Below are 22,758 nucleotides of genomic sequence, written 5' to 3'. Positions count from 1 at the left end.
ACAAACCAGAAAATGTTACTTACCTCCATTATACATACACAAAGTACACACAGAAGAGTCAGTGCCACAACATATCCAGAGCTTATGGCGCCATCTAGTGCTCGACCCCCACACAACATAACATAATATATATGGTACAGTGATAAATACATGTCATTTAGGGTTTTATAATTGGGGTCATAGAACATAAGAAGTTGTACTGTCTTTCCCGAAGACAGAATTGCTAAAGGCACAGGATAGGAGAGACGCGTTTATTAGAAAGGTTTCCCACGTTCACATCAGAAGGATTAAAAAGTGCTGTAAACATACAAAAACAGAGATAAGAAGACCCAATAGTAATAAAAAAATAGAAAGTCAAGATAAATCGCGATGAAACAAAAAAACCCTAAAATCATGTCCCAAAAGAAAAAGAGGAATGAACTCAGGTTACAGAAAGATCTTATATAATTTTCACAGATGAACAGAATCTTTAAGACATGAGGCGACCTTTCCGAAAACTGAGAGGAACGGAAATCTGTGGTGTCGCTCATAGCAATCACAGGTTGGCTATGGGCAAACCATAGATGGTGGCACCAAATTTCCAGCAGAGCTGGTTACTAGAGACGAGCAGACAGTTTTCGATACTAATGATATTATTTGTAGAGTTGGACCCTGTTTTCAGTAAATTCCTGCAATTATGGCTTCTTTATCCTTGGGAGAAGACACTACATAGCCCATAAATTATCCCAATTGACTGAAATTTGTTCAGTTGCTATGTAAACACATCTTACTAGGGACTCCGGCCTAAGAAGCCTGTTTAGGAGTAATAACACAAGTGTCCATGGTAACCGCTCAGGTCTCAATTTCTACTAGATATAAGAGCCTCACTTTGGTTGCAATGGGCACAACACCCCCATAATGTGTATGAAGAGGGTCTTTTGGGGCAAAAAGAGTCACATTCAGTAGATTGTGAAGAAAAGATGTGAGGTAAAGATGTCTGACACATCACAAACCCTTGACAGGGCTTATATGTGGACATTGACCACCACATTATCATGTTATTATTATAAGGACGGAATAAGTCAGAATTTACATTATTTCGTCCCTAAGTGGGTGTTTCTGGGTGGCTTTGGGGCTGAAACATGTCACATTAATAGGAATGGGGAAGTTTTGAGGTGTGTACGGAAAGTTATATACACCACCTCCTGGCACCTCATACATGAGACCCTTTGGCACGTTAGTTCCTTCAGATGGCTCTCCGTCCTCCATGTCTTCCCTTATAATAGTGAGGTTACAATGGTGACTACACATGCATCATCCTACATATATATGGCTGCATTATACATCTATATACATTCTATCACGCCCCCCCCCCATTTCCCGCTTTGGTCTGAAGGATTTGGACCACATGTTTAAAGGTGTCTTCTAGTAAAATGAATACATAATGCAATTTTTGTATTCCAATTCATCGCTAAATTCAATAACTCTGCTTGCTGTGCGGCAAATGAGAACATATTCACTTGCATCACAGCTGAGGGTTTGTTACAACTGTAAACAACCTCGACCATTCACTTAAGTCCAAATACATTCGCAGTATGAATCCCTCTCCTGCCCTGATTTTTTGTCACAATGTATCATATATAAAACAGAGGAATGTAAAGGCTGAATAAATCTGTAACAAACCCGCATCTGTGAGAAGATCTATATCTATGCATCTGCACATAGTTAAGAGTTCCCCCCTCAGCAACAGCAAGCAGAGATTCTGATAGCTAGACATGTGACACTCTGGTGCAGGACCCCTGCTATCTTCATCTTTACAGAACCATGGCACTTATGTCCACCATTTCTGGGTATATAAGACTATAAAGGTATATATACTGTATATGTATATAACGAGCCAAGAATGGCGCCGCCTCTCCTACTAAATATATATATATTGTATATACTGATACATGAAACACAGGACGCAGTGAAATGACACTGGAATTCTATCCCTAATTCCCTGTTATCATCTTTTTTGGCTATAAAACTCACACAGTGTCAACTGCATGCAGCGCACAGAGCATTCTGTCACTGCGCTGGAATAGATAAGGATAATATATGGTCTTATCAATGCAATGCAGGCCACAATGGCTGACGGGCACTAGGATGGCCGCCATGTTGGTCGCTGTCCGGTAGATTTGGCTGCGGAGGTGTCCACTTAGATCCCGGTCAGGCTGTTACTGGTGAATAGAACCAGCTGGATAGAGCCAGAAACCTGCGGGTTACTCTTGTTTCCTTTGTCCTGGAGTGGGAGGCTGTGCGGGGTTTGCTGGTTGTTCGCTTCAGCCGTGAGGACCACCTGACCCATGAATTCATCTTTAATCACATTGTGATTCCAAACCTAGAAGGAACAACAAAAAAAATAGATACAAATAAATATACAATATAATCCAATAAACACTCCAAAAATGTTATATAAACCATATTTCATATTTTTGCAGATTATAAGACGCACTCTTACAGTAAGACAAAAAAAAAATCTTGCCAAAAAGTGTCTGTGTCTGGTGAAGTGCTGATGAGGCATTTCACCCTTTCTCAGAGAGATATCTACAGGACTTGAACCCTGTACAGTGCTAGTCCTTCTAATAGCTAAGAAGTAGATGTAATTGTATCTCGTCTAGACCATGCTCTGTGAGCTCAACACATCAGCTGCACAGATCTACATGTAATTTGTTACAATGTATCAGTCTGGGGTCACAGAGCATCGTTTGGACTGGATACAATCGTCTCCACAATGTAATACAACAATACTAACACTAGGGGCCCCCAGTGCATCGAATAGCAATATTTCCACCATGAGTTGCCAGTGATCAACGCTGATACTAGGTGATGGGACTAGAACCGCCAGATTCCTCTCATACTGACCTGGACAATGATTGGTTGTCCCGGCTTCTTCCGATAGAACAGACCCTTGACGTCAAATTGAGGAGTCACTGAGTCCTTGACCACCGGAGACTGGACCTTACTCCCCTCACAACTAATAATCACGTATGGGTCAGCACCTGTGGGAACACAGAATCGGGTCACCCTTATAATATGAGGCAGCAGCACAGAGTATTTCAGAATGGGACTGCATGTGACAGAGAGGAAAATTAGACGCCCCCCAACAGCACAGGGGATTTCGGTAGGAACTGGACTTCATGTAATAGAGACATTAGAGGACACCCGCTTAGGGTGAAAGAGACTATGAATACCAGCAGCACAGAGTATTTCAGGAGCGGGAGGCAGCTTAGGTGTTGATGTTAGTAAGGACTGGATTATATGTGAATAGGGTGAAAAAAGGAGAATCACTTTGTAAAAAGGGTAAGGAGTCGCAGCAGCACAGAGTATTTTAGCAAAAGCACATAAAACTAGTAAGTGTATAGATTCATCATTGCTATATCTAGTCAGCCATGTACTGTAAGTACTAGACTGTAAGCTCTTTGGGTGAACACACTCATTTCCTCCCTATATTTTTGTTTTTCTTACATGACGGCTCACACCTTCAGAGACTACAGATACACGATCTGGGAAACCAGGCGACTCCATTGTGACCCTGAAGTGGAGCTTCCTGCCATTTATACACAATTCTGACATTTCTCTCATACATTATACACTGAGGAGAAGAGGATTCTGGGAAAACATCTTTAATCTGCTGCTCTCCAGCGCCCTCCTCATATTACAGACACAAATTATAACACAATTATAAGAGTCACTTACCTCCTTCAGAGTCCTGCTTCTTAAGACCTGCAGCGCTGACCACATGTACCTGAGACACCACCTGAGGGAAACCGCACATCCCCGACCAACACGTCTTCCGAGGCTCATCCAGGGCAAGCTCACTACCAAGAGACAACACAGGGGTTATGTTACACTCCTGTACATAGGGGGCAGTATTATAGTAGTTATATTCTTGTACATAGGGGGCAGTATTATAGTAGTTATATTCTTGTACATAGGGGGCAGTATTATAGTAGTTATATTCTTGTACATAGGGGGCAGTATTATAGTAGTTATATTCTTGTACATAGGGGGCAGTATTATAGTAGTTATAGTCTTGTACATAGGGGCAGTATTATAGTAGTTATATTCTTGTACATAGGGGGCAGTATTATAGTAGTTATATTCTTGTACATAGGGGCAGTATTATAGTAGTTATATTCTTGTACATAGGGGGCAGTATTATAGTAGTTATATTCTTGTACATAGGGGGCAGTATTATAGTAGTTATAGTCTTGTACATAGGGGCAGTATTATAGTAGTTATATTCTTGTACATAGGGGGCAGTATTATAGTAGTTATATTCTTGTACATAGGGGGCAGTATTATAGTAGTTATATTCTTGTACATAGGGGCAGTATTATAGTAGTTATATTCTTGTACATAGGGGGCAGTATTATAGTAGTTATATTCTTGTACATAGGGGGCAGTATTATAGTAGTTATAGTCTTGTACATAGGGGCAGTATTATAGTAGTTATATTCTTGTACATAGGGGGCAGTATTATAGTAGTTATATTCTTGTACATAGGGGGCATTTGCCTGGAGAAAGCGCCGAACGGCGCGAAACGGCCCGTCGGCATAGCGGCACTGCGTGCCTCCCTGTATTTTACCTTGAATTAATAAAGAAGATTTTCCCACCATTGGTGAGTGCCATCCCTTCTTTTACTCTGCATCTATTTGGATTGTTGCATTTCGTTGGATTGAGCACCACTTCGATGGAGTCATATGCCTGTCTACCCCCTGTCCACTCCATCGTACTGCCTCGCCTCACATTAGGTGTCGGCTGTGCCCTCGTATTTTCTTCTCTACCGTTTTACCAGGGGGCAGTATTATAGTAGTTATATTCTTGTACATAGGGCGCAGTATTATAGTAGTTATATTCTTGTACATAGGGGGCAGTATTATAGTAGTTATATTCTTGTACATAGGGGGCAGTATTATAGTAGTTATATTCTTGTACATAGGGCGCAGTATTATAGTAGTTATATTCTTGTACATAGGGGGCAGTATTATAGTAGTTATATTCTTGTACATAGGGGCAGTATTATAGTAGTTATATTCTTGTACATAGGGCGCAGTATTATAGTAGTTATATTCTTGTACATAGGGGGCAGTATTATAGTAGTTATATTCTTGTACATAGGGGGCAGTATTATAGTAGTTATATTCTTGTACATAGGGCGCAGTATTATAGTAGTTATATTCTTGTACATAGGGGGCAGTATTATAGTAGTTATATTCTTGTACATAGGGGCAGTATTATAGTAGTTATATTCTTGTACATAGGGGGCAGTATTATAGTAGTTATATTCTTGTACATAGGGGGCAGTATTATAGTAGTTATATTCTTGTACATAGGGGCAGTATTATAGTAGTTATATTCTTGTACATAGGGGGCAGTATTATAGTAGTTATATTCTTGTACATAGGGGGCAGTATTATAGTAGTTATATTCTTGTACATAGGGGGCAGTATTATAGTAGTTATATTCTTGTACATAGGGGGCAGTATTATAGTAGTTATATTCTTGTGCATAGGGGCAGTATTATAGTAGTTATATTCTTGTACATAGGGGGGCAGTATTATAGTAGTTATATTCTTGTACATAGGGGGCAGTATTATAGTAGTTATATTCTTGTACATAGGGGGCAGTATTATAGTAGTTATATTCTTGTACATAGGGGGGCAGTATTATAGTAGTTATATTCTTGAACATAGGGGGCAGTATTATAGTAGTTATATTCTTGTACATAGGGGGCAGTATTATAGTAGTTATATTCTTGTACATAGGGGGCAGTATTATAGTAGTTATATTCTTGTACATAGGGGGCAGTATTATAGTAGTTATATTCTTGTACATAGGAGCAGTATTATACTTTTTCTGGGTTAATTCCTGAAGATGTTTACATGTCATCATGCTGCTCTTTCCTGCTGGTTACATTTAGCTCTTGTGCTCTGCTCCTCCTATGACTCAGAATTGACCCTTTTCTCACAGAATCCATCATCACAGCCGGAGTGATGGGGCTGCTCAGAAGAACAATGCGGTCTCTGATAACATGACTGATGTCTCTGTACTGTGTCAGCAGCAAAATGGAATAAACACTCATTTTAAAATAGGAAAGTAAAAATGAATCCCTCCTGACAAAAAACGGTAATGTGTGCGATGAATTCGCCATTATGTATTCAGACGACGGAGTCATCGATATACTTAAAGACACACCACATACAGTATACACAATATACCTTAATATGTTCAATAGTATGAACATATAAAAAGGATCAACATTCTGTCATTTCTAGATGTATAATATTTTGGTTTTTCTCCTACAGATCTCCAAATCTCCTACATAAACATAGAATGGAATAAATTCGAACTGCCTGCTGTTATCACTAGGGGGAGCCGAGGAGCTTACTGCATACAGTGAGATATGGGATGCAGAAAACAAAAAAATGAGGAGAGATCCTCACCAGCAATTAGAAGGCACATCGCTGAACACTCTGAGTAGGTAGTCTCCGGTCAGGCCGGGGTCAAAGGTTGTAGGAATGATGACATATCGGCCCTCCTTCATGTCTTTCCTGAGAAATACACTGCGAGAGTTGATGTATATGGAGCTCGCCACCTTGGGCTGCAACGTATGCATCCGATATTTACGATTCAGCTCCACCTGCGGAGGGGACAAGTATGAGGAGCGTGATGACAATGTATAGCCATGGGGCAATGTGCCTTTAATTCCCAATATCACATAACAAAAATTAAGCCCATCTCACCCTGTGAACATCAAACCCTATGGCTAGATTCTCAGCTTTCCCATCTTTTCGGGTCGTTCGTTTGGTTTTCTGCTGAAGGCAAATCAGAATCTCATCTTCTGGCTTCTTCACATCAAACACATACTAGAGGAAAAGAGATAAATACATCAGCCAAACCAAAACTGTGAGTGCAGCTCTGGAATATAATACTGGATGTAACTCAGGATCAGTACAGGATAAGTAATGTCATGTATGTACACAGTGACTGCACCAGCAGCAGAATAGTGAGTGCAGCTCTGGGGTATAATACAGGATGTAACTCAGGATCAGTACAGGATAAGTAATGTCATGTATGTACACAGTGACTGCACCAGAAGCAGAATAGTGAGTGCAGCTCTGGGGTATAATGCAGGATGTAACTCAGGATCAGTACAGGATAAGTAATGTCATGTATGTACACAGTGACTGCACCAGCAGCAGAATAGTGAGTGCAGCTCTGGGGTATAATACAGGATGTAACTCAGGATCAGTACAGGGTAAGTAATGTCATGTATGTACACAGTGACTGCACCAGCAGAATAGTGAGTGCAGCTCTGGAGTATAATGCAGGATGTAACTCAGGATCAGTACAGGATAAGTAATGTCATGTATGTACACAGTGACTGCACCAGCAGCAGAATAGTGAGTGCAGCTCTGGAGTATAATACAGGATGTAACTCAGGATCAGTACAGGATAAGTAATGTCATGTATGTACACAGTGACTGCACCAGCAGCAGAATAGTGAGTGCAGCTCTGGGGTATAATACAGGATGTAACTCAGGATCAGTACAGGATAAGTAATGTCATGTATGTACACAGTGACTGCACCAGAAGCAGAATAGTGAGTGCAGCTCTGGGGTATAATGCAGGATGTAACTCAGGATCAGTACAGGATAAGTAATGTCATGTATGTACACAGTGACTGCACCAGCAGCAGAATAGTGAGTGCAGCTCTGGGGTATAATACAGGATGTAACTCAGGATCAGTACAGGATAAGTAATGCCATGTATGTACACAGTGACTGCACCAGCAGAATAGTGAGTGCAGCTCTGGAGTATAATACAGGATGTAACTCAGGATCAGTACAGGATAAGTAATGTCATGTATGTACACAGTGACTGCACCAGCAGCAGAATAGTGAGTGCAGCTCTGGGGTATAATACAGGATGTAACTCAGGATCAGTACAGGATAAGTAATGCCATGTATGTACACAGTGACTGCACCAGCAGAATAGTGAGTGCAGCTCTGGAGTATAATGCAGGATGTAACTCAGGATCTGACCAGAATAAAACATGTAGTGAACTGACTGACCTCACCTGTGGGTTTTGAAGATAGCTGGCCTTGTAATTGAGGCAGCCCCCTGACCGATTCTGTAAGGGGTCATCATGCTTGATCCAGGCCCCTTGCAGTACCGCTTCCTCCCAGGTCTTGTGAATACTCAGGTATGAGGTGTTTATAAGTCGGCACATAATAATATCGGTGTAATACTTGCAAAAATCTTCAAATGTCATCCTAAAAACAGGGAGCACTGAGTAAACATTCCTAAAATATCCTTTCAATATAATAAGGTCCAGTGATCCCAGAGACAAACAACTTACCAAAATTCCCCATCGTCCTCCACAGTCACCCCAAGCTTCTCTCGTTCACTTTTGCTTACTTTCTGCCATTCCTCCGAGCTTGGTAAGAAAGAAAGAGATGTATACAGGTATATAGAAAACACCTATAGAATCTGGAGGCGGAAATACTATGTATACATTTATAATATTACCTGTCACTCCAGGCTCCATTCCATTCTCGCTCTCCCCATGGATTGCGCATCCTGATCATATCCAGCTTCTCCGATTTAAAGAAAGCGAGTAATCCGTGACCCAGACGCACTTTGCGAACATCTGTAACCGCATAGGCGTGACCCTTCACCAGACCACAAGCCAAGCGAGCTTCCATGTCATCAGCAGATGTGGCCTACATAACAACTCTGTTATTGTTATAGGTAACGGATTATATAACTACTATAATACTGCCCCCTATGTACAAGAATATAACTACTATAATACTGCCCTCTATGTACAAGAATATAACTACTATAATACTGCCCCCTATGTACAAGAATATAACTACTATAATACTGCCCCCTATGTACAAGAATATAACTACTATAATACTGCCCCCTATGTACAAGAATATAACTACTATAATACTGCCCCCTATGTACAAGAATATAACTGCTATAATACTGCCCCCTATGTACAAGACTATAACTACTATAATACTGCCCCTATGTACAAGCATATAACTACTATAATACTGCTCCCTATGTACAAGAATATAACTACTATCATACTGCTCCTATGTACAAGAATATAACTACTATAATACTGCCCCCATGTACAAGAATATAACTACTATAATACTGCCCCCTATGTACAAGAATATAACTACTATAATACTGCCCCCTATGTACAAGAATATAACTACTATAATACTGCCCCCTATGTACAAGAATATAACTACTATAATACTGCCCCATATGTACAAGAATATAACTACTATAATACTGCCCCCTATGTACAAGAATATAACTACTATAATACTGCCCCCTATGTACAAGAATATAACTACTATAATACTGCCCCCTATGTACAGGAATATAACTACTATAATACTGCCCCCTATGTACAAGAATATAACTACTATAATACTGCCCCCTATGTACAAGAATATAACTACTATAATACTGCCCCCTATGTACAAGAATATAACTGCTATAATACTGCCCCCTATGTACAAGACTATAACTACTATAATACTGCCCCTATGTACAAGCATATAACTACTATAATACTGCTCCCTATGTACAAGAATATAACTACTATCATACTGCTCCTATGTACAAGAATATAACTACTATAATACTGCCCCCATGTACAAGAATATAACTACTATAATACTGCCCCCTATGTACAAGAATATAACTACTATAATACTGCCCCCTATGTACAAGAATATAACTACTATAATACTGCCCCCTATGTACAAGAATATAACTACTATAATACTGCCCCCTATGTACAAGAATATAACTACTATAATACTGCCCCCTATGTACAAGAATATAACTACTATAATACTGCCCCCTATGTACAAGAATATAACTACTATAATACTGCCCCCTATGTACAGGAATATAACTACTATAATACTGCCCCCTATGTACAAGAATATAACTACTATAATACTGCCCCCTATGTACAAGAATATAACTACTATAATACTGCCCCCTATGTACAAGAATATAACTACTATAATACTGCCCCCTATGTACAGGAATATAACTACTATAATACTGCCCCCTATGTACAAGAATATAACTACTATAATACTGCCCCCCATGTACAAGAATATAACTACTATAATACTGCACCCTATGTACAAGAATATAACTACTATAATACTGCTCCCTATGTACAAGAATATAACTACTATCATACTGCTCCCTATGTACAAGAATATAACTACTATCATACTACTCCTATGTACAAGAATATAACTACTATAATACTGCCCCTATGTACAGGAATATAACTACTATAATACTGCCCCCTATGTACAAGAATATAACTACTATCATACTGCTCCTATGTACAAGAATATAACTACTATAATACTGCCCCCTATGTACAAGAATATAACTACTATAATACTGCCCCCTATGTACAAGAATATAACTACTATAATACTGCCCCCTATGTACAAGAATATAACTACTATAATACTGCCCCCTATGTACAAGAATATAACTACTATAACACTGCCCCCTATGTACAAGAATATAACTATTACAATACTGCCCCCTATGTACAAGAATATATCTACTATAATACTGCCCCCTATGTACAAGAATATAACTACTATAATACTGCCCTCTATGTACAAGAATATAACTACTATAATACTGCCCCCTATGTACAAGAATATTACTACTATAATACTGCCCCCTATGTACAAGAATATAACTACTATAATACTGCCCCCTATGTACAAGAATATAACTACTATAACACTGCCCCCTATGTACAAGAATATAACTATTACAATACTGCCCCCTATGTACAAGAATATATCTACTATAATACTGCCCCCTATGTACAAGAATATAACTACTATAATACTGCCCTCTATGTACAAGAATATAACTACTATAATACTGCCCCCTATGTACAAGAATATAACTACTATAATACTGCCCCCTATGTACAAGAATATATCTACTATAATACTGCCCCCTATGTACAAGAATATAACTACTATAATACTGCCCCCTATGTACAAGAATATAACTACTATAACACTGCCCCCTATGTACAAGAATATAACTATTACAATACTGCCCCCTATGTACAAGAATATATCTACTATAATACTGCCCCCTATGTACAAGAATATAACTACTATAATACTGCCCTCTATGTACAAGAATATAACTACTATAATACTGCCCCCTATGTACAAGAATATTACTACTATAATACTCGCCCCCTATGTACAAGAATATTACTACTATAATACTGCTCCTGTACATGATTTGACATCTTCAGCCTCTCTAGTACATGACACAGTTACATGTGACTTCCCCGTCCATGCGCTGTAGATATTCTCTGCCTCGTGCGCTGGGGGTGGGAAGGCCTCACCTTGATGGAGCAGCTGATGAGTCCTCCCCGGTTATGGACCTTCAGGACTCTCTCAAAAAGTTCATTCCTTTTGTTGGCGTCATTGATGTAATCTCCTTCCGAGAGCTCGATGGGCTCAGACACCCCACCGGTAAAATCCACCAGGGCATCGGCCGTATTTCCTCCATCCAGGGCCTCATAACATCCAACTAGTCTGTGAATGAAAGCCAACACCTGACTAGACGCAACCACCAGCCTGGGACGTTACACCGCCAACCCCCTCCCAGCCTGGACATTACACCTCCAACCCCCTCCCAGCCTAGGACATTACACCGCCAACCCCCTCCCAGCCTGGGACATTACAGCGCCACCCTTCAGCCTGGGACATTACACCGCCAACCCCCTCCAAGCCTGGGACATTACACCGCCAACTCCCTCCCAGCCTGGGACATTACACCGCCAACCCCCTCCCAGCCTGGGACATTACACCGCCAACCCCCTCCAAGCCTGGGACATTACACCGCCAACCCCCTCCAAGCCTGGGACATTACACCGCCAACCCCCTCCAAGCCCGGGACATTACACCGCCAACCCCCTCCCAGCCCGGGACATTACACCGCCAACCCCCTCCCAGCCCGGGACATTACACCGCCAACCCCCTCCCAGCCCGGGACATTACACCGCCAACCCCCTCCCAGCCCGGGACATTACACCGCCAACCCCCTCCCAGCCCGGGACATTACACCGCCAACCCCCTCCCAGCCCGGGACATTACACCGCCAACCCCCTCCCAGCCTGGGACATTACACCGCCAACCCCCTCCCAGCCCGGGACATTACACCGCCAACCCCCTCCCAGCCCGGGACATTACACCGCCAACCCCCTCCCAGCCCGGGACATTACACCGCCAACCCCCTCCCAGCCCGGGACATTACACCGCCAACCCCCTCCCAGCCTGGGACATTACACCGCCAACCCCCTCCCAGCCTGGGACATTACAGCGCCAACCCCCTCCCAGCCCGGGACATTACACCGCCAACCCCCTCCCAGCCTGGGACATTACACCGCCAACCCCCTCCCAGCCCGGGACATTACACCGCCAACCCCCTCCCAGCCCGGGACATTACACCGCCAACCCCCTCCCAGCCCGGGACATTACACCGCCAACCCCCTCCCAGCCCGGGACATTACACCGCCAACCCCCTCCCAGCCTGGGACATTACACCGCCAACCCCCTCCCAGCCTGGGACATTACAGCGCCACCCCTCAGCCTGGGACATTACTCCGCCACCCCTCAGCCTGGGACATTACACCGCCAACCCCCTCCCAGCCTGGGACATACTTGGCATAAGCTTTTTCCACCAGGGCGCACCACAGCTCGTTGCGATCATTGGAGTGGCAATAGATTAGCTCATTACGGATGGTCGGCAGTCGGTCATCGATCACCACGTCCACCCACTGCCCAAAGCGCCAGAAATGGAAATGAAAGATGCCAGCGTAGTTTTCCGGCCTCTCAGAGTTCCACTCCTGCTCCTTCCAGTTGGGAATGACCTGCAAAATGGATGAGTGATAATGCAAAGTCCCCATTAAAAGGAATCGGAATGTTGTTAGTAGCAGCGGGACTGCGAAATACAAATTTATATTGCAAGACTGTACTAGGGGGTGGGTCCTGACACTGTTGTGTTCTGTGCTTCCTGCAGCCAGTGTTATGTACTGTCCCAGGAGAGATGTGTAATCAGACTTTGTGAATGTTGTTTGTAGAAGCAGGACTGTGAAACATAGATTTATATTACAGGATTGTACTGAGGACGTGTCCTTACACTTCTGTATTCTGTGCTCTCTGCCCTGAGCTGCTTTACTGGCCCTAAAAGACTGGATATGTCATCAGTAAGTGAAAGCAGATGCAAAGCCAAAATTCTGCAGGATAAATCAAGTAAAATATGGGGGCCTATATAGCTTTATATATGGGGAAATATTTCGAAGGCTTAGATTAAACCTTGTCCTACTGCTAAGACTAAAGGCGGCGCCAAGTTAACGTAAGCCCCACCTCTTTTGTGAAGCCCCACCTCCATCCAAATCCTCTAGGAAAAAAACTATTATGTAAAATCTTTATCAAAATTTTTGCACTCTTTAATCTTTCTCATTGGTGGTTTACGAAATCCTCATGATGCATCCGGTTGGTCCAAAAAATATCTGATCATCTGGACCCCAGCAGCTGCGGTTTATACTAGATACAAGGGATAAGATCCCCTCCCCCTTAGTCGGGAACGATAACGGTTACAGATGAGTATTTAGCAGTTTTACAGTGTTTTTTTGCTGAGATGATGAGAAAACATGATTTGCGCGTGGAGCGGGGGATGACGGACATCTGCTTCCATCAGGCAGGAGCCAAAAAGATGAAAAAGTGCTGAGGTAAGCAAAATCCTACTCGAGGTGATAAATGACTGCCGGCTACTAAGCAGATGTATTATTTATTACAGAGGTCGCTCCATTACCTGCTACATGTAAACAAGACGCCATCTATTATATATGTATAATGGGACCGGGGGGGGGGGGACTTAATGGATCATGAAACATAGCAGCACCTTAAAGAGCACTAATATAAGTAACACAATATGGACAAAAAGTATTAGTGCAGTCACCATAGGCCAACAATGATTAGTCAGAAACTACAACCTAGACAAAGTGATATTTCTGTGTCTCCATACTTCATCTTAAAGATTCATCCTGATAAACCAGGGACATTACTCATAGATCCAGGCACCGGGACTGTGGTATCTTATTATATTTGCTATCCATGGCCTCCTTCCTTCTAACATCAACTTACAATTATGCCAAAGAATCTGAAGTGCTCTGGGTGTGTTACCAGAGCCTCACCATGCTGTAGCTTCACAGGTAGTTACACTGTGCAGGAGCACTGAAGAAGAAAAAAATTTATAAAATAGATTGCGCTCCCATAGTGCAGTAATCACACAGTAAATATAAGATGGCCCACTAGTACCCCGTCCCCTGAGATAAGGGGGTTACCTGTGGCAGGCTTAATTAAAGCCTGTAGTAATGGAGGCAGCACAGCGTCCAAGATTCTGGAACACGGAATGTCCAGTGTAGTAGATCATCAGTGAGGAGAAAAAAAAAAACGGACGAGAGGAGCCAATCCAGTGGGTAGATTTTTATTGGTTAAACCAGGGGTAGTGTAAAAGCGAATAGTAACACGTTTTCGAGGGCGGACCTAACTCTTCTTCAGACTCTTAACTGTAGAAAAGATAATAAAAATAAGCCAGCGCAAGTAATTATATCATCTATGTACTTAAATGTAAAAACATATAATGCAGGTAAAATAACAAATTAAAAAAAAAAATATATATATATACACACACAAATATATATACACATACACAAGTTCATAGGTACATGTCTATATACAAATTTAGCTGAGTATTAGATGACGCAATGATTAATTTATACTAAATTTGTAAATAGACATCTACCTATGAACTTGTGTGTATAATATATATACAGGCAGTCCCCGGGTTACATACAAGATAGGGTCTGGAGGTTTGTTCTTAAGTTGAATTTGTATGTAAGTCGAAACTGTATATTTTATAATGGAAGTTCTAGACAATTTTTTTTCTTTTGCCCCAGTGACAATTGGAGTTTCAAAATTTTTGGTGTAATTGGACCAAGAATTATCAATAAAGCTTCATTACAGACACCTTACAGCTGATCATTGCAGTCTGGGACTATAGTAAAGCATCCAGAGAGCTTCACCAGAGGTCACATGGGGCAGAGGGGTCCGTCTGTAACTATGGGTTGTCTGTAAGTCGGGTGTCCTTAAGTAGGGGACCGCCTGTATATGATAATATTTTTACCTGCATTATGTTTTTACTTTTACGTACATAGATAATCTAATTATTTGCGCTTTCTGATGCACTTTATCCTGCAGCTTTTTATACATTTTTTGCACACTTACGGTAAATGTTATATTTTATACTTTTTTGCTCATTTATATGATCTCTGTTTTCTTAACTATATGATGTGCAAACCTTTAGAATCTGAAGAAGAGGGAAGTCCTGCCACGAAACGCGTTACCCTTGGATTTTAACATTACCCCCTGGTTTTTACCAATAAAAATCCTAGATCTACCTACTGGATTGGCGCCTCTTGTCCATTTTTTTTTCTCCTCACTGATGACCTTTCCCCTTTGTGCGAGATTAAATCAGGCAGAGGGAGGGGGAAGTGCTGAGGAAGGGGAGGCAGTGTAACAGCCTGTGAAGCTATTGCACGTAGGGGCTCATTAGCATAATTTGATAAATAAAGGTTGATTTTAGAGGCCACGGATAACACATATAACACGGTGCCTGGATCTATGAATAGGCGTCCTTGGTTTATCATGATGAATTTTGATGGTAGATTTCTATTGGAGACCTAGCCGCTGTGACTCACAGCTCCACCTCTATGTACACTTCACTGAGTTTATGTCCATGTTGCTAGCAAAAAAAAAGAATTTAAAAAAAAAAAAAAAAAAAAAAAACAAAAACAAAAAAAAAAAAAGAGATGTTGATCACTTACAATTAGAGATGAGCGAACATTAAAATGCTCGGGTACTCGTTATTCGAGACGAACTTTTCCCGATGCTCGAGTGCTCGTCTCGAATAACGAGCCCCATTGAAGTCAATGGGAGACTCGAGCATTTTTCAAGGGGACCAAGGCTCTGCACAGGGAAGCTTGGCCAAACACCTGGGAACCTCAGAAAAGGATGGAAACACCACGGAAATGGACAGGAAACAGCAGGGGCAGCATGCATGGATGCCTCTGAGGCTGCCTAATCGCACCATTATGCCAAAATTATGGGCAACAGCATGGCCATGACAGAGTGACAGAATGAAGCTAGATAGCATCTAAAACATCCAATAATTGACCCTGACACTATAGGGGACGGCATGCAGAGGCAGCGGCAGCAGGCTAGAGAGTGTCATGGCGACATACCCTAAATGGACTCAGGCTTCAAACCAATGGGTGTCAGAGAGGAACCAAAGGAGGTGAGCAAGAAGCGCTCAAATAATATCGGTACATGATAAAAGTTTGCCAGTATATTTTGTGGATTACACAGCAGGGTGGCGACAAAGTTAACATGGAAGCCATGAAAACAACCCAAAATTCTGCCTGACACAGCTCGTTTGATAAGGGGACCATGTATGGAGGCAGTGAACTAGTAGTAGATTAAAGGTGCTGCAGTTAAAACTATGTTAGTTGGATCTTGGCATGGAGCTGGCGCTCCGCTGCCAGGCGAGCTTTCGCCAATCCAAGCCCCTGTCTCTAGGCTACTCCCCAAACAGCACTTCTAAGAACCTTTTGTATAAGATCAAGTGTAGTAGCGTTCTTATAAGTTTAGGATATGGCGGGTGAGGGGAATGTAAACAGATGCGCAAGAAGCGCTGAAATAATATCGGTACATGATAAAAGTTTGCCAGTATATTTTGTGGATTACACAGCAGGGTGGCGACAAAGTTAACATGGAAGCCATGAAAACAACCCAAAATTCTGCCTGACACAGCTCGTTTGATAAGGGGACCATGTATGGAGGCAGTGAACTAGTAGTAGATTAAAGGTGCTGCAGTTAAAACTATGTTAGTTGGATCTTGGGATGGAGCTGGCGCTCCGCTGCCAGGCGAGCTTTCGCCAATCCAAGCCCCTGTCTCTAGGCTACTCCCCAAACAGCACTTCTAAGAACCTTTTGTATAAGATCAAGTGTAGTAGCGTTCTTATAAGTTTAGGATATGGCGGGTGAGGGGAATGTAAACAGATGCGCAAGAAGCGCTGAAATAATATCGGTAAATGATAAAAGTTTGCAAGTATATTTTGTGGATTACACAGCAGGGTGGCGACAAAGTTAACAAGTTTGATGTGGAATGCCCTGTAATAGCTCTTGGGCGGTGTGCCTTTTATCGCCTAGGCTCAGCAGTTTGAGCACCGCCTGCTGTCGCTTAGCGACGGCACTGCTGCTGTGCCTAGAGCTACCGACTGATGGCGCCATGCCCACGGATGGTAATTCGGAGGAGGAGGAGGTGGAGGAGGGTTGGGAGGAGGTATAGTAGGCCTTTGAGACCTGGACAGAGGTAGGCCCCGCAATTCTCTGCGTCGGCAGTATATGACCAGCCCCAGGGTCAGACTCGGTCCCAGCCTGCACCAAGTTAAGTGTAGTAGCGTTCTTATAAGTTTGGGATATGGCGGGTGAGGGGAATGTAAACAGATGCGCAAGAAGCGCATGATGCGCATGGAGCTGGCGCTCCGCTGCCAGGCGAGCTTTCGCCAATCCAAGCCCCTGTCTCTAGGCTACTCCCCAAACAGCACTTCTAAGAACCTTTTGTTTAAGATCAAGTGTAGTAGCGTTCTTATAAGTTTAGGATATGCCGGGTGAGGGGAATGTAAACAGATGCGCAAGAAGCGCTGAAATAATATTGGTAAATGATAAAAGTTTGCCAGTATATTTTGTGGATAACACAGCAGGGTGGCGACAAAGTTAACAAGTTTGATGTGGAATCCATGAAAACAACCCAAATTTCTGCCTGACACACCTCGTTTGATAAAGGGACGATGTATGGAGGCAGCTATATGGACGACTTTTGGAGGTAGCAATGGAGACAACGTGTGGAGGCTGCTATGGAGACAATTTAATTTGGATAGTGCCTGTATGTGGCAGTCCCAAAAATTTTTCAAACCAGAGGAGCAGGTAGGTGGCCCTCCAGTAAAATGGAATAGATTGAGTGCCTGTATGTGGCAGTCCAAAAAAATTTTCAAACCAGAGGAGCAGGTAGGTGGCCCTCCAGAAAAATTGAATAGATTGAGTGCCTGTATGTGGCACTCCCAAAAATTGTTTAAAACAGAGGACCGGGTAGGTGGCCCTCCAGAAAAATTAAATGCATAAAGTACTATAGCTAGAGCCAGTGGGCCCTGTCAAAAAATAGCCAGTTTCCTCTGCTTTACTGTACAAAGAGGAGGAGAAGGAGGAAAATGAGGAGGAGGAGGAGTGGATCAATTATTCAGGTTGAGCTTCCTTCACCTGGTGGAGATTGGAAATTATGAGAAATCCAGGCTTTATTCATCTTAATAAGCGTCAGCCTGTCAGCGCTGTCAGTCGACAGGCGTGTACGCTTATCGGTGATGATGCCACCAGCTGCACTGAAAACCCGCTCGGACAAGACGCTAGCGGCAGGGCAGGCAAGAACCTCCAAGGCGTACAGCGCCAGTTCGTGCCACATGTCCAGCTTTGAAACCCAGTAGTTGTAGGGAGCTGTGTGATCATTTAGGACGATGGTATGGTCAGCTACGTACTCCCTCACCATCTTTCTGTAAAGATCAGCCCTACTCTGCCGAGACTGGGGACAGGTGACAGTGTCTTGCTGGGGTGACATAAAGCTGGCAAAAGCCTTGTAAAGCGTACCCTTGCCAGTGCTGGACAAGCTGCCTGCTCGCCTACTCTCCCTCGCTACTTGTCCCGCAGAACTACGCACTCTGCCGCTAGCGCTGTCAGAAGGGAAATACTGTTTCAGCTTGTGCACCAGGGCCTGCTGGTATTCATGCATTCTCACACTCCTTTCCTCTGCAGGGATGAGAGTGGAAAGATTTTGCTTGTACCGTGGGTCCAGGAGAGTGAACACCCAGTAATCGGTGCTGGAATAAATTCTTTGAACGCGAGGGTCACGGGATAGGCAGCCTAGCATGAAATCTGCCATATGCGCCAGAGTACCAACGCGTAAGAATTCACTCCCCTCACTGGCCTGACTGTCCATTTCCTCCTCCTCCAACTCCTCCAACTCCTCTTCTTCTGCCCATACACGCTGAACAGTGAAGGACTCAACAATGGTCCCCTCTTGTGTCTCGCCAACATTCTCCTCCTCTTCCTCCTCATCCTCCTCCACCTCCACCTCCTCCGATATGCGCTGAGAAACAGACCGGAGGGTGCTTTGGCTATCAACAAGGGAATCTTCTTCCCCCGTCTCTTGTGACGAGCGCAAAGCTTCCGACTTCATGCTGACCAGAGAGTTTTTCAACAGGCCAAGCAGCGGGATGGTGAGGCTGATGATGGCGGCATCGCCACTGACCATCTGTGTTGACTCCTCAAAGTTACTCAGCACCTGACAGATATCAGACATCCACGTCCACTCCTCATTGTAGACTTGAGGAAGCTGACTGACCTGACTACCAGTTCTGGTGGAAGTTGACATCTGGCAGTCTACAATCGCTCGGCGCTGCTGGTAAACTCTGGATAACATGGTCAGTGTTGAATTCCACCTCGTGGGCACGTCGCACAACAGTCGGTGAGCGGGCAGTTGGAGGCGGCGCTGCGCTGCCCTGAGAGTGGCAGCATCTGTGCTGGACTTCCTGAAATGCGCACAGATGCGGCGCACCTTCGTGAGCAAATCAGACAGATTGGGGTATGTCTTGAGGAAACGCTGAACTATCAGATTTAACACATGGGCCAGGCATGGCACATGTGTCAGTCTGCCGAGTTGCAGAGCCGCCACCAGGTTACGGCCGTTGTCACACACAACCATGCCTGGCTTCAGGTTCAGCGGTGCCAGCCACAGATCAGTCTGCGCCGTGATGCCCTGTAATAGCTCTTGGGCGGTGTGCCTTTTATCGCCTAGGCTCAGCAGTTTGAGCACCGCCTGCTGTCGCTTAGCGACGGCACTGCTGCTGTGCCTAGAGCTACCGACTGATGGCGCCGTGCCCACGGATGGTAGTTCGGAGGAGGAGGTGGAGGAGGGGTGGGAGGAGGAGGAGGCATAGTAGGCCTGAAACACCTGGACCGAGGTAGGCCCCGCAATCCTCGGCGTCGGCAGTATATGACCAGCCGCAGGGTCAGACTCGCTCCCAGCCTCCACCAAGTTAACCCAATGTGCCGTCAGCGATATATAGTGGCCCTGCCCGGCAGCACTCGTCCACGTGTCCGTGGTCAGGTGGACCTTGTCAGAAACGGCGTTGGTCAGGGCACGGATGATGTTGTCTGACACGTGCTGGTGCAGGGCTGGGACGGCACATCGGGAAAAGTAGTGGCGGCTGGGGACCGAATACCGAGGGGCGGCCGCCGCCATGAGGTTGCGAAAGGCCTCGGTCTCTACTAGCCTATAGGGCAGCATCTCCAGGCTAAGCAATCTGGAGATGTGCACATTAAGGGCTTGGGCGTGCGGGTGGGTTGCACTATATTTGCGTTTCCGCTCCAGCGTCTGGGGTATGGAGAGCTGAACGCTGGTGGATGCTGTGGAGGATCGTGGAGGCGACGATGGGGTTTTTGTGGCAGGGTCCTGGGCAGGGGGCTGACTATCAGCTGACACAGGGGAAGGAGCAGTGGTGTGCACGGCCGGAGGTGAACGGGCTTGTTGCCACTGAGTGGGGTGTTTAGCATTCATATGCCTGCGCATACTGGTGGTAGTTAAGCTAGTAGTGGTGGAACCCCTGCTGAGCCTGGTTTGGCAAATGTTGCACACCACAGTCCGTCGGTCATCCGGTGTTTCCTTAAAGAACCTCCAGACTTCTGAAGATCTAGCCCTCGCCGCAAGAGCCCTCGCCACGGGAGCTTCACTAGTTGACACATTTGGCGCTGATGCACCAGCTCTGGCCCTGCCTCTCCGTCTGGCCCCACCACTGCCTCTTCCAACCTGTTCTGGTCGAGGACTCTCCTCCGTCTCAGAAGCACTGTGTTCACCCGGCCTCTCAACCCAGCTTGGGTCTGTCACCTCATCATCCTCCGATCCCTCAGTCTGCTCCCCCCTCGGACTTCCTGCCCTGACAACAACTTCACCACTGTCTGACAACCGTGTCTCCTCATCGTCGGACACCTCTTTACACACTTCCACTACGTCAAGAAGGTCATCATCACCCACAGACTGTGACTGGTGGAAAACCTGGGCATCGGAAAATTGCTCAGCAGCAACCGGACAAGTGGTTTGTGACTGTGGGAAGGGTCCAGAAAACAGTTCCTCAGAGTATGCCGGTTCAAATGCCAAATTTTCCTGGGAGGGGGCAGACTGGGGGGGAGGAGGCTGAGGTGCAGGAGCTGGAGGAGTGGCGATTTCGGTGACATGGGTGGACTGCGTGGAAGACTGACTGGTGGACAAATTGCTCGAAGCATTGTCAGCAATCCACGACATCACCTGTTCGCACTGTTCTGGCCTCAACAGTGCTCTACCACGAGTCCCAGTAACTTCAGACATGAACCTAGGGAGTGTAGCTCTGCGGCGTTCCCCTGCTCCCTCATAAGCAGGTGGTGTCTCACCCCGCCCAGGACCACGGCCTCTGACCCCTGCAGTAGTTGGACGCCCACGTCCCCGCCCTCGTCCTCTACCCCTAGCCCTCGGGTTAAACATTTTTAAAATGAGAGTTATAGCTTTAATTTTTTTTTAACTTTTTTTTGTGTTTTTTTTTTTTTTTTTGTGTTTTTGAGTTTTTAAAAACAAACAATGCTATCCTATAGCTATGGCTATTTTCTAGCCAAGTATGAAAGCACACTACTATGCCAGATGAGATGACACTGAGTTATTAAACAAAATAAACGTAAAATAAAAAAGGACAAATGGCAGACTGTGCCTAATTGAAATCCAACCCCTACTAAATTTTCCCACTTCGGTCTTTGCAATGGATATGTGCGTCACTAAGCGCAAAACACAGCGGTCGCAAGTCTCACTACAAATTGCTCACAATTGGCAAGTACATGCACTGCAGCAAGTACAGCCACCAGCAGATCAACCAGAAATCAAATATATAGAACGCTACTGTAGGCGTAAGTAAGCCGTTTGGATTCTCCTATGGCTATTTTCTAGCCAAGTATGAAAGCACACTACTATGCCAGATGAGATGACACTGAGTTATTAAACAAAATAAACGTAAAATAAAAAAGGACAAATGGCAGACTGTGCCTAATTGAAATCCAACCCCTACTAAATTTTCCCACTTTGGTGTTTGAGGTGGATATGTGTGCCACTAAGAGCTAAACACAACGGTAGCAAGTCCCCCTGCTAATTCCTCACAAAATGGTACTAGATGCAAATAAAAAAAAAAAAAGTAGAACGTTATTGTAGCCCTAAGAAGGGCTGTTGGGTTCTTGGAGAATCACTCCTGCCTAACAGTAAGCTAATAGAACACCCTAACGCTTTCCCTGACCAGCAGCAGCTCTCTCCCTAGCGGCATCCAGACACAGAATGATCCGAGCAGCGCGGGCAGCGGCTAGTCTATCCCAGGGTCACCTGATCTGGCCAGCCAACCACTGCTATCGACGTGTAAGGGTACCACGTCATGCTGGG

The 22,758-nt window shown here is 44.3% G+C and overlaps 1 protein-coding gene across 2 annotated transcripts in view; it reads right to left on the bottom strand.

The window, feature by feature from the left end:
• Positions 1-237: 237 nt before the first annotated feature.
• The window catches only part of CAPN5 (calpain 5), a 55,333-nt gene continuing 32,812 nt past the window's right edge, over positions 238-22,758 (bottom strand). For both annotated transcript variants that reach the window (XM_072133937.1, XM_072133938.1), the window contains exons 4-13: positions 12,801-13,009; positions 11,480-11,672; positions 8,560-8,753; positions 8,390-8,467; positions 8,108-8,303; positions 6,771-6,893; positions 6,471-6,667; positions 3,721-3,842; positions 2,887-3,023; positions 238-2,362 (exon numbers count right to left, since the gene is read on the bottom strand). In XM_072133937.1, the coding sequence (XP_071990038.1) occupies positions 2,180-2,362; positions 2,887-3,023; positions 3,721-3,842; positions 6,471-6,667; positions 6,771-6,893; positions 8,108-8,303; positions 8,390-8,467; positions 8,560-8,753; positions 11,480-11,672; positions 12,801-13,009 (1,632 nt within the window). In that variant the 3' untranslated portion in view covers positions 238-2,179. The remainder of the gene's footprint in view (positions 2,363-2,886; positions 3,024-3,720; positions 3,843-6,470; positions 6,668-6,770; positions 6,894-8,107; positions 8,304-8,389; positions 8,468-8,559; positions 8,754-11,479; positions 11,673-12,800; positions 13,010-22,758) is intronic.

The sequence above is a fragment of the Engystomops pustulosus genome, chromosome 2 (assembly GCF_040894005.1).
Source record: "Engystomops pustulosus chromosome 2, aEngPut4.maternal, whole genome shotgun sequence".
Classification (NCBI taxonomy): domain Eukaryota; kingdom Metazoa; phylum Chordata; class Amphibia; order Anura; family Leptodactylidae; genus Engystomops; species Engystomops pustulosus.
The sequence above is the reverse complement of the archived record's forward strand: the minus strand, read 5'-3'. Positions and strand labels throughout refer to the sequence as shown.